Raw genomic sequence first — 10,049 nt, 5'->3', positions numbered from 1 at the left:
ACAATGTGTTCGGGAGGAGTTTATACAGCGTTTCAGTTCCACCGGCCCTTTAAGAAGGCAGCCGTGATGCGGCAGTGAACATGAGTTTGACTCCCCGCGTGAGGAGTGTAGATAACGTCCAGCAACGGGGCGCCGCTGACCGCTGTCTCGCGTTGCAGACATGAGGAAGGCGTTGTCCAGAGACGCGGAGAAGAAGTCCATCGTGCCGCTGCCGCACCCCGTCCGGCCCGAGGACATCGAGTAGCCGCCGTGTTGGATGTCCCTTTGTATATAAAGCGGTGGCGGCTGTCAGCCAGAGCCACGTTGTACAGACATTCCACAACAGCAACCATGCAGTTTCATTTCCTGTCAATTCTGATGTTTTATTATGAAGAAGGAAAATAACACAACACGGGCGCACAATCAGGACATCCGCTGCTTCTGGGGTTCATGTATTAAAAATAAATACATAATCAAAGAGATTGGAGAGCTACTGTTTATCTTCCTCTCTGCTCTTGCTCTCTTTCTTCTCTCCATCTTCATCATACTAGCTAACAGTAACTTAGCTGCTTAAGTTGTGAGTCAGCTAACGTTACAACAGCTAATTGAGCTCATACTAGCTAACGTTAACACCCACAACTCTATAGAGACTGTCTGTCCCACGGCCACTTCAATGAAATAAAGAATAACCAGAAGAGGAGTCGTCCAAAATGAACTCATAAAAGTTAACGCCACTATTTCAGCAGTGCAACAAAAAAGTGCATAAAACATTTGTGTATGTTGACTCCTAAATACTAGATCTGTCATCTAAAGCTGTCTTAGTAAATAATGTATTATCAAATCATTTACTAATAGAGCTTTAGATGAACAAGTTATACCAGGTCTCAATGTAACAGAGGACTCCTGGTCTAACTTTAGTCCAGGTCTCAATATAACAGAGGACTCCTGGTCTAACTTTAGTCCAGGTCTCAATATAACAGAGGACTCCTGGTCTAACTTTAGTCCAGGTCTCAATGTAACAGAGGACTCCTGGTCTAACTTTAGTCCAGGTCTCAATGTAACAGAGGACTCCTGGTCTAACTTTAGTCCAGGTCTCAATATAACAGAGGACTCCTGGTCTAACTTTAGTCCACGTCTCAATGTAACAGAGGACTCCTGGTCTAACTTTAGTCCAGTCTCAATGTAACAGAGGACTCCTGGTCTACCTTTAGTCCAGTCTCAATGTAACAGAGGACTCCTGGTCTAACTTTAGTCCAGGTCTCAATGTAACAGAGGACTCCTGGTCTAACTTTAGTCCAGTCTCAATATAACAGAGGACTCCTGGTCTAACTTTAGTCCACGTCTCAATGTAACAGAGGACTCCTGGTCTAACTTTAGTCCAGTCTCAATGTAACAGAGGACTCCTGGTCTAACATTAGTCCAGGTCTCAATATAACAGAGGACTCCTGGTCTAACTTTAGTCCAGGTCTCAATGTAACAGAGGACTCCTGGTCTAACTTTAGTCCAGGTCTCAATATAACAGGACTCCTGGTCTAACTTTAGTCCAGGTCTCAACATAACAGGACTCCTGGTCTAACTTTAGTCCAGGTCTCAATGTAACAGAGGACTCCTGGTCTAACTTTAGTCCAGGTCTCAATGTAACAGAGGACTCCTGGTCTAACTTTAGTCCAGGTCTCAATATAACAGAGGACTCCTGGTCTAACTTTAGTCCAGGTCTCAATGTAACAGGACTCCTGGTCTAACTTTAGTCCAGGTCTCAATATAACAGAGGACTCCTGGTCTAACTTTAGTCCAGGTCTCAATGTAACAGGACTCCTGGTCTAACTTTAGTCCACGTCTCAATATAACAGAGGACTCCTGGTCTAACTTTAGTCCAGGTCTCAATGTAACAGAGGACTCCTGGTCTAACTTTAGTCCAGGTCTCAATGTAACAGAGGACTCCTGGTCTAACTTTAGTCCAGGTCTCAATGTAACAGAGGACTCCTGGTCTAACTTTAGTCCAGGTCTCAATGTAACAGAGGACTCCTGGTCTAACTTTAGTCCAGGTCTCAATGTAACAGAGGACTCCTGGTCTAACTTTAGTCCACGTCTCAATATAACAAAGGACTCCTGGTCTAACTTTAGTCCAGGTCTCAATATAACAGGACTCCTGGTCTAACTTTAGTCCAGGTCTCAATGTAACAGAGGACTCCTGGTCTAACTTTAGTCCAGGTCTCAATGTAACAGAGGACTCCTGGTCTAACTTTAGTCCAGGGCTCCATATAACAGAGGACTCCTGGTCTAAATTTAGTCCAGGTCTCAATGTAACAGAGGACTCCTGGTCTAACTTTAGTCCAGGTCTCAACATAACAGAGGACTCCTGTTCTAACTTCAGTCCACGTCTCAATGAAACAGAGGACTCCTGGTCTAACTTTAGTCCAGGTCTCAATGTAACAGGACTCCTGGTCTAACTTTAGTCCAGGTCTCAATGTAACAGAGGACTCCTGGTCTAACTTTAGTCAAGGTCTCAATATAACAGAGGACTCCTGGTCTAACTTTAGTCAAGGTCTCAATATAACAGAGGACTCCTGGTCTAACTTTAGTCCAGGTCTCAACATAACAGGACTCCTGGTCTAACTTTAGTCCAGGTCTCCATATAACAGAGGACTCCTGGTCTAACTTTAGTCCAGGTCTCAATGTAACAGAGGACTCCTGGTCAAACTTTAGTCCAGGTCTCAATGTAACAGAGGACTCCTGGTCTAACTTTAGTCCAGTCTCAATATAACAGAGGACTCCTGGTCTAACTTTAGTCCAGGTCTCAATATAACAGAGGACTCCTGGTCTAACTTTAGTCCAGGTCTCAACATAACAGGACTCCTGGTCTAACTTTAGTCCAGGTCTCCATATAACAGAGGACTCCTGGTCTAACTTTAGTCCAGGTCTCAATGTAACAGAGGACTCCTGGTCAAACTTTAGTCCACGTCTCAATATAACAGAGGACTCCTGGTCTAACTTTAGTCCACGTCTCAATATAACAGAGGACTCCTGGTCTAACTTTAGTCCACGTCTCAATATAACAGAGGACTCCTGGTCTAACTTTAGTCCAGGTCTCAACATAACAGGACTCCTGGTCTAACTTTAGTCCAGGTCTCAATATAGCAGAGGACTCCTGGTCTAACTTTAGTCCAGGTCTCAATATAACAGAGGACTCCTGGTCTAACTTTAGTCCACGTCTCAATGTAACAGGATTCCTGGTCAAACTTTAGTCCACGTCTCAATATAACAGAGGACTCCTGGTCTAACTTTAGTCCAGGTCTCAACATAACAGGACTCCTGGTCTAACTTTAGTCCACGTCTCAATGTAACAGGACTCCTGGTCTAACTTTAGTCCACGTCTCAATGTAACAGGACTCCTGGTCTAACTTTAGTCCACGTCTCAATGTAACAGGACTCCTGGTCTAACTTTAGTCCACGTCTCAATGTAACAGGACTCCTGGTCTAACTTTAGTCCACGTCTCAATGTAACAGGACTCCTGGTCTAACTTTAGTCCAGGTCTCTTTGAGAGTGAAGGTTTCCTGTTTCCGTGCCGCTTCCGTGGACTAGGCCTCCTTCCCATTGGCTCCGCCTCCGGCCTCAACGGCCGACCTCATTGGTCCGGCCTCTTGTGACGCCTCCTGCCCCTGCTGCTGCGATGTTCCTTATGTCTTAACGCCTCAATGAGCAACTTGTGGAATGAAGCTTTTTAATATTTTATCTTTCGTGAAATAAAAATGACGCAGTTTTTTAAAATATATATATATTTCAGTTATATATTTACAACACAAATTCTTCCGTTTGTTTTATTTACGTCAAGAAAGATTTAAGCCGTTTTCTAACGTCTTCACTTTGAATATTAATTCATCAAAATATAAATGAGTCACGATTGAATTTGTTTTAATTCAAAAACAGGACAAAGAAAACTGAAGAGAAGTTACGAAATCATAAAAATGGAGAAAACAAACTCCTGGTAAAAGTCCACAAAGTGTTTATAAAAATGGAAAATGTTTTTCTGGGATCACTGAAAGGCCCCGAACTCGGCCTCGTGGAGCAGCTGCTGCATCCGGGTTCTGACCCACGACTGCTTCTGGGCCGGGAGCCTCCTGACGGCCGGCGCCAGGCTGAGGAGGAACAGCGTGGCCTCGTCCCTCTGCTCCCTCTGCGCCTCCCGGGCCTCCAGCCTCCTCAGGTGCTCCACCAGCAGCGTCTCGCTGCTCTTCCTCTTGGCCCGGGTCGGCCTGGTGGACGCCGCCGCGGCGCCGCCCTCTTCCTCCTCTCCCTCCTCCTCCTCGCCGTCGGTGCGGTCATCCAGCAGCTCCGCCCCCTCGGCCTCCCGCTGCTCCGTTTTCAAGTGGCTCAGCCTGGAGGCGGCGCGGGGCGGCGGCGGCGGGCCGCGGGGCGCCGCCAGGCGACGGAAGTTGTGCTGCGGCGCGGGCCGCCCGGGAGGCGGCGGCTGATCCGAGGCCAGCGAGGAAGAGTGCGACGAGGCCAGGGACGCGGCGAGCGACGTGACCGACTGCATCATCGCCTCGAACAGCTCCTTCATGTTGTCGGGCGGCGCCGCGCGGTCGTCCCTGGCGCCGCCCTCGCAGGCCGCCTCCATCTTCGCCTCCTTGAATGCGCCGGCGTCCCGGCCGCCGGAGGACGGACGCTTCCTGTGAAGGAAGTCGGAGGACGTCGTCGTGGCGTCGACGTCTGCGGAGACGGGTGAAAGCGATCAGGAGGAGAACCGATACAAGCGCCGACCAAACCTCCGCCGTACCGACCGTAGCCGCCGCCGTCCTCGCCGTCCTCGTCGCTGCGCGTGTCCGTGGTCGTGCTGCAGCCCATCTCGTGGGCTTGCAGGTGCGAGGGCTGCGGGTCCAGAGCCCAGCCGTTGCAGCCGGCGGCCCTGGCGTCGATGAACGGGTTCAGGAAGGACAGGATGGACGAGTAGCGCCAGGGCCGGTAGTTGAAGAGCCCGACGCCGCTCTCCCTGCGGTCCTTCTCCCGCTGCCGCTCCCTGCGGTGCTGGTCCCTCAGCGTCTTCCACTTCCTCCGGCACTCGGACTCTGGAGGTCGAGCGAAGGACACGTTCACGCACATTTAAAGCTGTGAGGGGAAGTGACCCGCAGGTCGACCCCCAGCCACGGACACTCAGAGGAACGTTGAGCAATCGGATCATCGTAAAGGAAGCAGAACACGCTCACTGAGAGGCTGAAGGTAGATATGAAGCGGTGTGAAGTCGTGCATGTTGCACTTCATTTAATAGGTACAATCGAGATAAATATATGTTTATTATATATGCTATATATCCCTTCACGGCCCTTTAGAAAAACAAATGAAGAATTCCTAAAAAGCACAAGATGGTGATTGTTATGAATCATAAAAAATTATATATATATTATTTGTTTATATTATGCATTTTACTCTTATATTTTTGCATGTATTGTGCATTTTAGATTTTATTGCTAACCTGTATCTAGATCAGATTTGACTTTATTCAGCAGCAGCAAAAATTTTTTACAAATATACAATACAATAAAATAGCGGTAAAAATAGACAAATTAATAAAATATAATAAAGGAAATGAAAACAATAAAGTGAAAGTGTATACAATTAAAATATATGATAATATAATAAATGCTGCTGTATGATTAAGTATCTATCGGTAGGAACCAATGTGCTTGTGAGCTGAAAGCCGCAGACAGTCGGACGGTATTAAGAGACGGACTCTATTGTTTTGATCTTTGCTTTTGATCTTTCCAAGTAGATATTTGTTTAAAACGTGTTTTTTAAATAAAGTTGGCGACGGAGTTCCGCGTCACAGACACACGGTGACCGCACCGCCGGGACCGGTAATCCACAACCGGCCGCCCGGGAACAACAAACAACTCACCGGGAACCGCGATGATCTCCGAGACGTGCCTCCAGGAGTCCGCGCGCATGTTCAGGTCCCGGTAGGTCGGGGCGTTGGTGTCGTAGAGGCTCGGGAAGCCGGACACCGCCAGGATCAGCTTGTGCTCCATGGCGTCACGCGCGACCTCCTGGCGGGGACCGCGACCAGCGAAGAAGAACGACAGCGCTCTGTTTCCGTTTCCGGTCAAGGTCCCTTTACTTATTTATTATTTGTTATACAGGACTGTCTCAGAAAATTAGAATATTGTGATAAAGCTCTTTATTTTCTGTAATGCAATTAAAAAAACAAAAATGTCATGCATTCTGGATTCATTACAAATCAACTGAAATATTGCAAGCCTTTTATTCTTATAATATTGCTGATTATGGCTTACAGCTTAAGAAAACTCTAAAATCCTATCTCATAAAATTGTAATATTTCCTCAGACCAAGTAAAAAAAAAGATTTATAACAGCTGAGTGTTTGTCAAGGCTCAGGAAACCCTTGCAGGTGTTTCGAGTTAATTAGACAATTCAAGTGATTTGTTTAATACCCTACTAGTATACTTTTTCATGATATTCTAATATTTAGAGATAGGATATTTGAGTTTTCTTAAGCTGTAAGCCATAATCAGCAATATTAAAAGAATAAAAGGCTTGCAATATTTCAGTTGATTTGTAATGAATCCAGAATGCATGACATTTTTGTTTTTTGATTGCATTACAGAAAATAAAGAACTTCATCACAATATTCTAATTTTCTGAGACAGTCCTGTATATATCTTGATTGAAAAGAATAAAATGTTTATTGCAAACTTATAAAAATAATACTATTAAAAACATATGAACAATAATATAATTTGTATTAATAAATTTCAATAATAACGAATTATATTTAAAAAATGTACGTTATGTTTATGTTGTTAAATATTTCAAATACTCTAGATAGTTAATATATATAATATATATACATGTATATATATATATACACATATATATGTATATGTATATATACATACCGTTTCCTCCTGAGTCTCGTCTCTCGTGAACCAGAAACTAATCAATCTGTCACTTTATGAATGTTTATTATTGTTTATAATGAATGTTTATTATTATGTGTTCACGACGTAAACAAACTGTCGACAAATTAAAAGTACAACTTCCTGTTTGTTTTATTTTGAAGTTGTCATTTACAAAATAAAAGTCCTGTTGCTCTGCCTCAAGGCGCCAGCAGGGCGGCCATGTTGTTGGGACTCAGGATCTCGATCCAGTAGCCGTCAGGATCCTGGATGAAGGCCAGGTCCTTCATCCTCCCTGTGAGGAAGAGGAGGGCCATTAACACATACACACATAAACAAATGAATACATAAACAAATAAATACATAAACACATAAATACATAAATAAATGAATACATAAACACATACACACATAAACAAATGAATACATAAACAAATAAATAAATGAATACATAAACACAAACAAATAAATACATAAACAAATAAATACATAAACACATGAATACATAAACAAATAAATACATAAACAAATGAATACATAAACACAACTATATAAACAAATACATACTTAAATAGAAAAACAAATGAATAAATAAATAAATACATGAATACATAAACACATGAATACATAAATCTATAAACACAAATACATAAACACATGAATACATAAACAAATACATACATGAATACATAAATCTATAAACACATAAATACATACATACATGAACACAAAAATACATAAACACATAAATACATGAATACATAAACACAAATACATAAACACATAAAGACATGAATACATAAACACATGAATACATAAACATAAATACATGAATACATAAATCTATAAACACATAAATACATGAATACATGAATACATAAATACATAAATACATGTCGTCTTACCGGATTCTGGTTTCTTGATGAATTTCACTCCCTGAGCTTCGAACACTTTGCAGGCGGCGTAAACGTCTGGAACCGAGATGCCAATGTGTCCTGAGGGCGAGCGTGATATTAAAACTATGATTCATAACCGTGATATTAATACTCGTATAAACGTAATACTAAACCTATGACTCATAATAATAATATTAAACCTATGACTCATAATAATAATACTAAACCTATGACTCATAATAATAATACTAAACCTATGACTCATCAGGACGTGGTGCTCACCGAAGCCTCTCGGCTCGTTGTTCCCGTTGTGGTACGACAGACTTTCATCGGACTCGGAGCCCCAGTTACTGAACCAGAGGAAACGGCCGTTAGTAAAGGATCCAGAACCTCGGGTTCTGAAGCTGGAGGAGAGCCTCCGGTGGCTGCGGTGCGTACTGCGTGAGCTCGATGGTCGCCCGGCGCGAGAACGTCCACGCCGTCCGCTCCTTGATGTCGGCCGGGATGTCCGACTTGTCCTCGAACCCCAGGAAGTAGAGAGTGAAGCGCATCGAGGGGAAGTCAATCTTCTGGAGCAGGCTGGGGACCACAGGGGAGAACCAGTAGGTAACCAGTAACTAATAACCAGTGGGTACCAGTGGATAACCAGTAGGTAACCAGTGGTTACCAGTAACTAATAACCAGTGGGTAACCAGTGGTTACCAGTAACTAATAACCAGTGGGTAACCAGTAGGTAACCAGTAGGTAACCAGTAACTAATAACCAGTAGGTACCAGTAGGTAACCAGTGGGTAACCAGTTGGTAACCAGTGGCTAACCAGTAGGTAACCAGTGGGTAACCAGTAGGTAACCAGGAGGTACCAGTGGGTAACCAGTATGTAACCAGTGGGTACCAGTAGGTAACCAGTGGGTACCAGTGGGTAACCAGTAGGTAACCAGTGGTTACCAGTAACTAATAACCAGTGAGTAACCAGTGGTTACCAGTAACTAATAACCAGTGGTTACCAGTAGGTAACCAGTAGGTAACCAGTGGTTACCAGAAACTAATAACCAGTGATTACCAGTAACTAATAACCAGTGGGTAACCCGTGGTTACCAGTAGGTAACCAGTGGGTACCAGTAGGTAACCAGTGGTTACCAGTAACTAATAACCAGTGGTTACCAGTAACTAATAACCAGTGAGTAACCAGTGGTTACCAGTAACTAATAACCAGTGGTTACCAGTAACTAATAACCAGTGAGTAACCAGTAGGTAACCAGTGGGTACCAGTGGGTAACCAGTAGGTAACCAGGAGGTACCAGTGGGTAACCAGTATGTAACCAGTGGGTACCAGTAGGTAACCAGTAGGTAACCAGTGGGTACCAGTGGGTAACCAGTAGGTAACCAGTGGTTACCAGTAACTAATAACCAGTGGGTAACCAGTGGTTACCAGTAACTAATAACCAGTAGGTAACCAGTGGTTACCAGTAGGTAACCAGTAGGTAACCAGTGGTTACCAGTAACTAATAACCAGTGATTACCAGTAACTAATAACCAGTGGCTAACCAGTGGGTAACCAGTAACTAATAACCAGTGGGTAACCAGTGGTTACCAGTAACTAATAACCAGTAGGTAACCAGTGGTTACCAGTAACTAATAACCAGTGATTACCAGTAACTAATAACCAGTGAGTAACCAGTGGGTAACCAGTGGTTACCAGTAACTAATAACCAGTAGGTAACCAGTGGTTACCAGTAACTAATAACCAGTGATTACCAGTAACTAATAACCAGTGGCTAACCAGTGGGTAACCAGTAACTAATAACCAGTAGGTAACCAGTGGTGTTTGACTCACGTCATTCCCAGGATCCGGGTGTAGAAGTCCAGAGACCTCGTGGGATCTTTGACTCTCAGCATCGTCTGCTGCAGCATGTAGTCCTGAACAACAACAACAACAACAAATGCGACTTATAACTTATTTAAAAGAAAATTGTTATTGCAATTAAAAATAAATAAAATATATTTGTTTTAACTGCAATACAAATAAATACTGAATAGAACACATTTTAAAATAGAAAACAACCACAGACATGTTTCAGTAAACATAAACATGTTGTTTCAGTAAACATAAACATATTTCAGTAAACATGTTTCAGTAAACATGTTTCAGTAAACATAAACATGTATGTTGTTTCAGTAAACATAAACATGTTTCAGTAAACATGAACATGTTGTTTAAGTAAACATAAACATGTTTCAGTAAACATAAACAACATGTTTCAGT

At 43.2% G+C, this 10,049-nt stretch overlaps 2 protein-coding genes and 1 long non-coding RNA gene across 3 annotated transcripts in view; 1 reads left to right on the top strand and 2 right to left on the bottom strand.

The window, feature by feature from the left end:
- The window catches only part of LOC130202209 (uncharacterized), a 24,829-nt gene extending 24,368 nt beyond the window's left edge, over positions 1-461 (top strand). The window contains exon 2 of the long non-coding RNA XR_008833301.1: positions 159-461. This is a non-coding gene — a long non-coding RNA (uncharacterized LOC130202209). The remainder of the gene's footprint in view (positions 1-158) is intronic.
- A 3,414-nt stretch (positions 462-3,875) lies between these two features.
- Positions 3,876-6,544, bottom strand: LOC130202936 (uncharacterized). Its single transcript, XM_056428830.1, has 3 exons — positions 5,874-6,544; positions 4,762-5,046; positions 3,876-4,690 (listed from the first exon to the last, which is right to left on the bottom strand). The coding sequence occupies exons 1-3, from the start codon at positions 6,001-6,003 to the stop codon at positions 4,014-4,016; spliced, it is 1,092 nt and encodes a 363-aa protein (XP_056284805.1). The 5' UTR covers positions 6,004-6,544; the 3' UTR covers positions 3,876-4,013.
- Positions 6,545-7,018: 474 nt separating this feature from the next.
- LOC130202935 (lactoylglutathione lyase-like) overlaps positions 7,019-10,049 on the bottom strand; it is a 3,934-nt gene continuing 903 nt past the window's right edge. Inside the window, exons 2-6 of the mRNA XM_056428829.1 lie at positions 9,621-9,703; positions 8,225-8,365; positions 8,069-8,136; positions 7,796-7,885; positions 7,019-7,185 (exon numbers count right to left, since the gene is read on the bottom strand). Coding sequence (XP_056284804.1) covers positions 7,091-7,185; positions 7,796-7,885; positions 8,069-8,136; positions 8,225-8,365; positions 9,621-9,703 — 477 coding nt within the window. The 3' untranslated portion in view covers positions 7,019-7,090. The remainder of the gene's footprint in view (positions 7,186-7,795; positions 7,886-8,068; positions 8,137-8,224; positions 8,366-9,620; positions 9,704-10,049) is intronic.

This window comes from Pseudoliparis swirei, chromosome 12 (genome assembly GCF_029220125.1).
Source record: "Pseudoliparis swirei isolate HS2019 ecotype Mariana Trench chromosome 12, NWPU_hadal_v1, whole genome shotgun sequence".
Classification (NCBI taxonomy): domain Eukaryota; kingdom Metazoa; phylum Chordata; class Actinopteri; order Perciformes; family Liparidae; genus Pseudoliparis; species Pseudoliparis swirei.
The sequence above is the reverse complement of the archived record's forward strand: the minus strand, read 5'-3'. Positions and strand labels throughout refer to the sequence as shown.

What these genes read in the sequence shown, in the direction of transcription:
- LOC130202936 (XM_056428830.1), bottom strand. Translation starts at nt 6,003, where the DNA reads ATGGAGCACAAGCTGATCCTGGCGGTGTCCGGCTTCCCGAGCCTCTAC. An exon ending in GGAGATCATCGCGGTTCCCG is followed by an intron (nt 5,047 to 5,873) that starts GTGAGTTGTTTG and finishes CTCGACCTCCAG; the next exon opens with AGTCCGAGTGCCGGAGGAAG. An exon ending in CGAGGACGGCGGCGGCTACG is followed by an intron (nt 4,691 to 4,761) that starts GTCGGTACGGCG and finishes CCGTCTCCGCAG; the next exon opens with ACGTCGACGCCACGACGACG.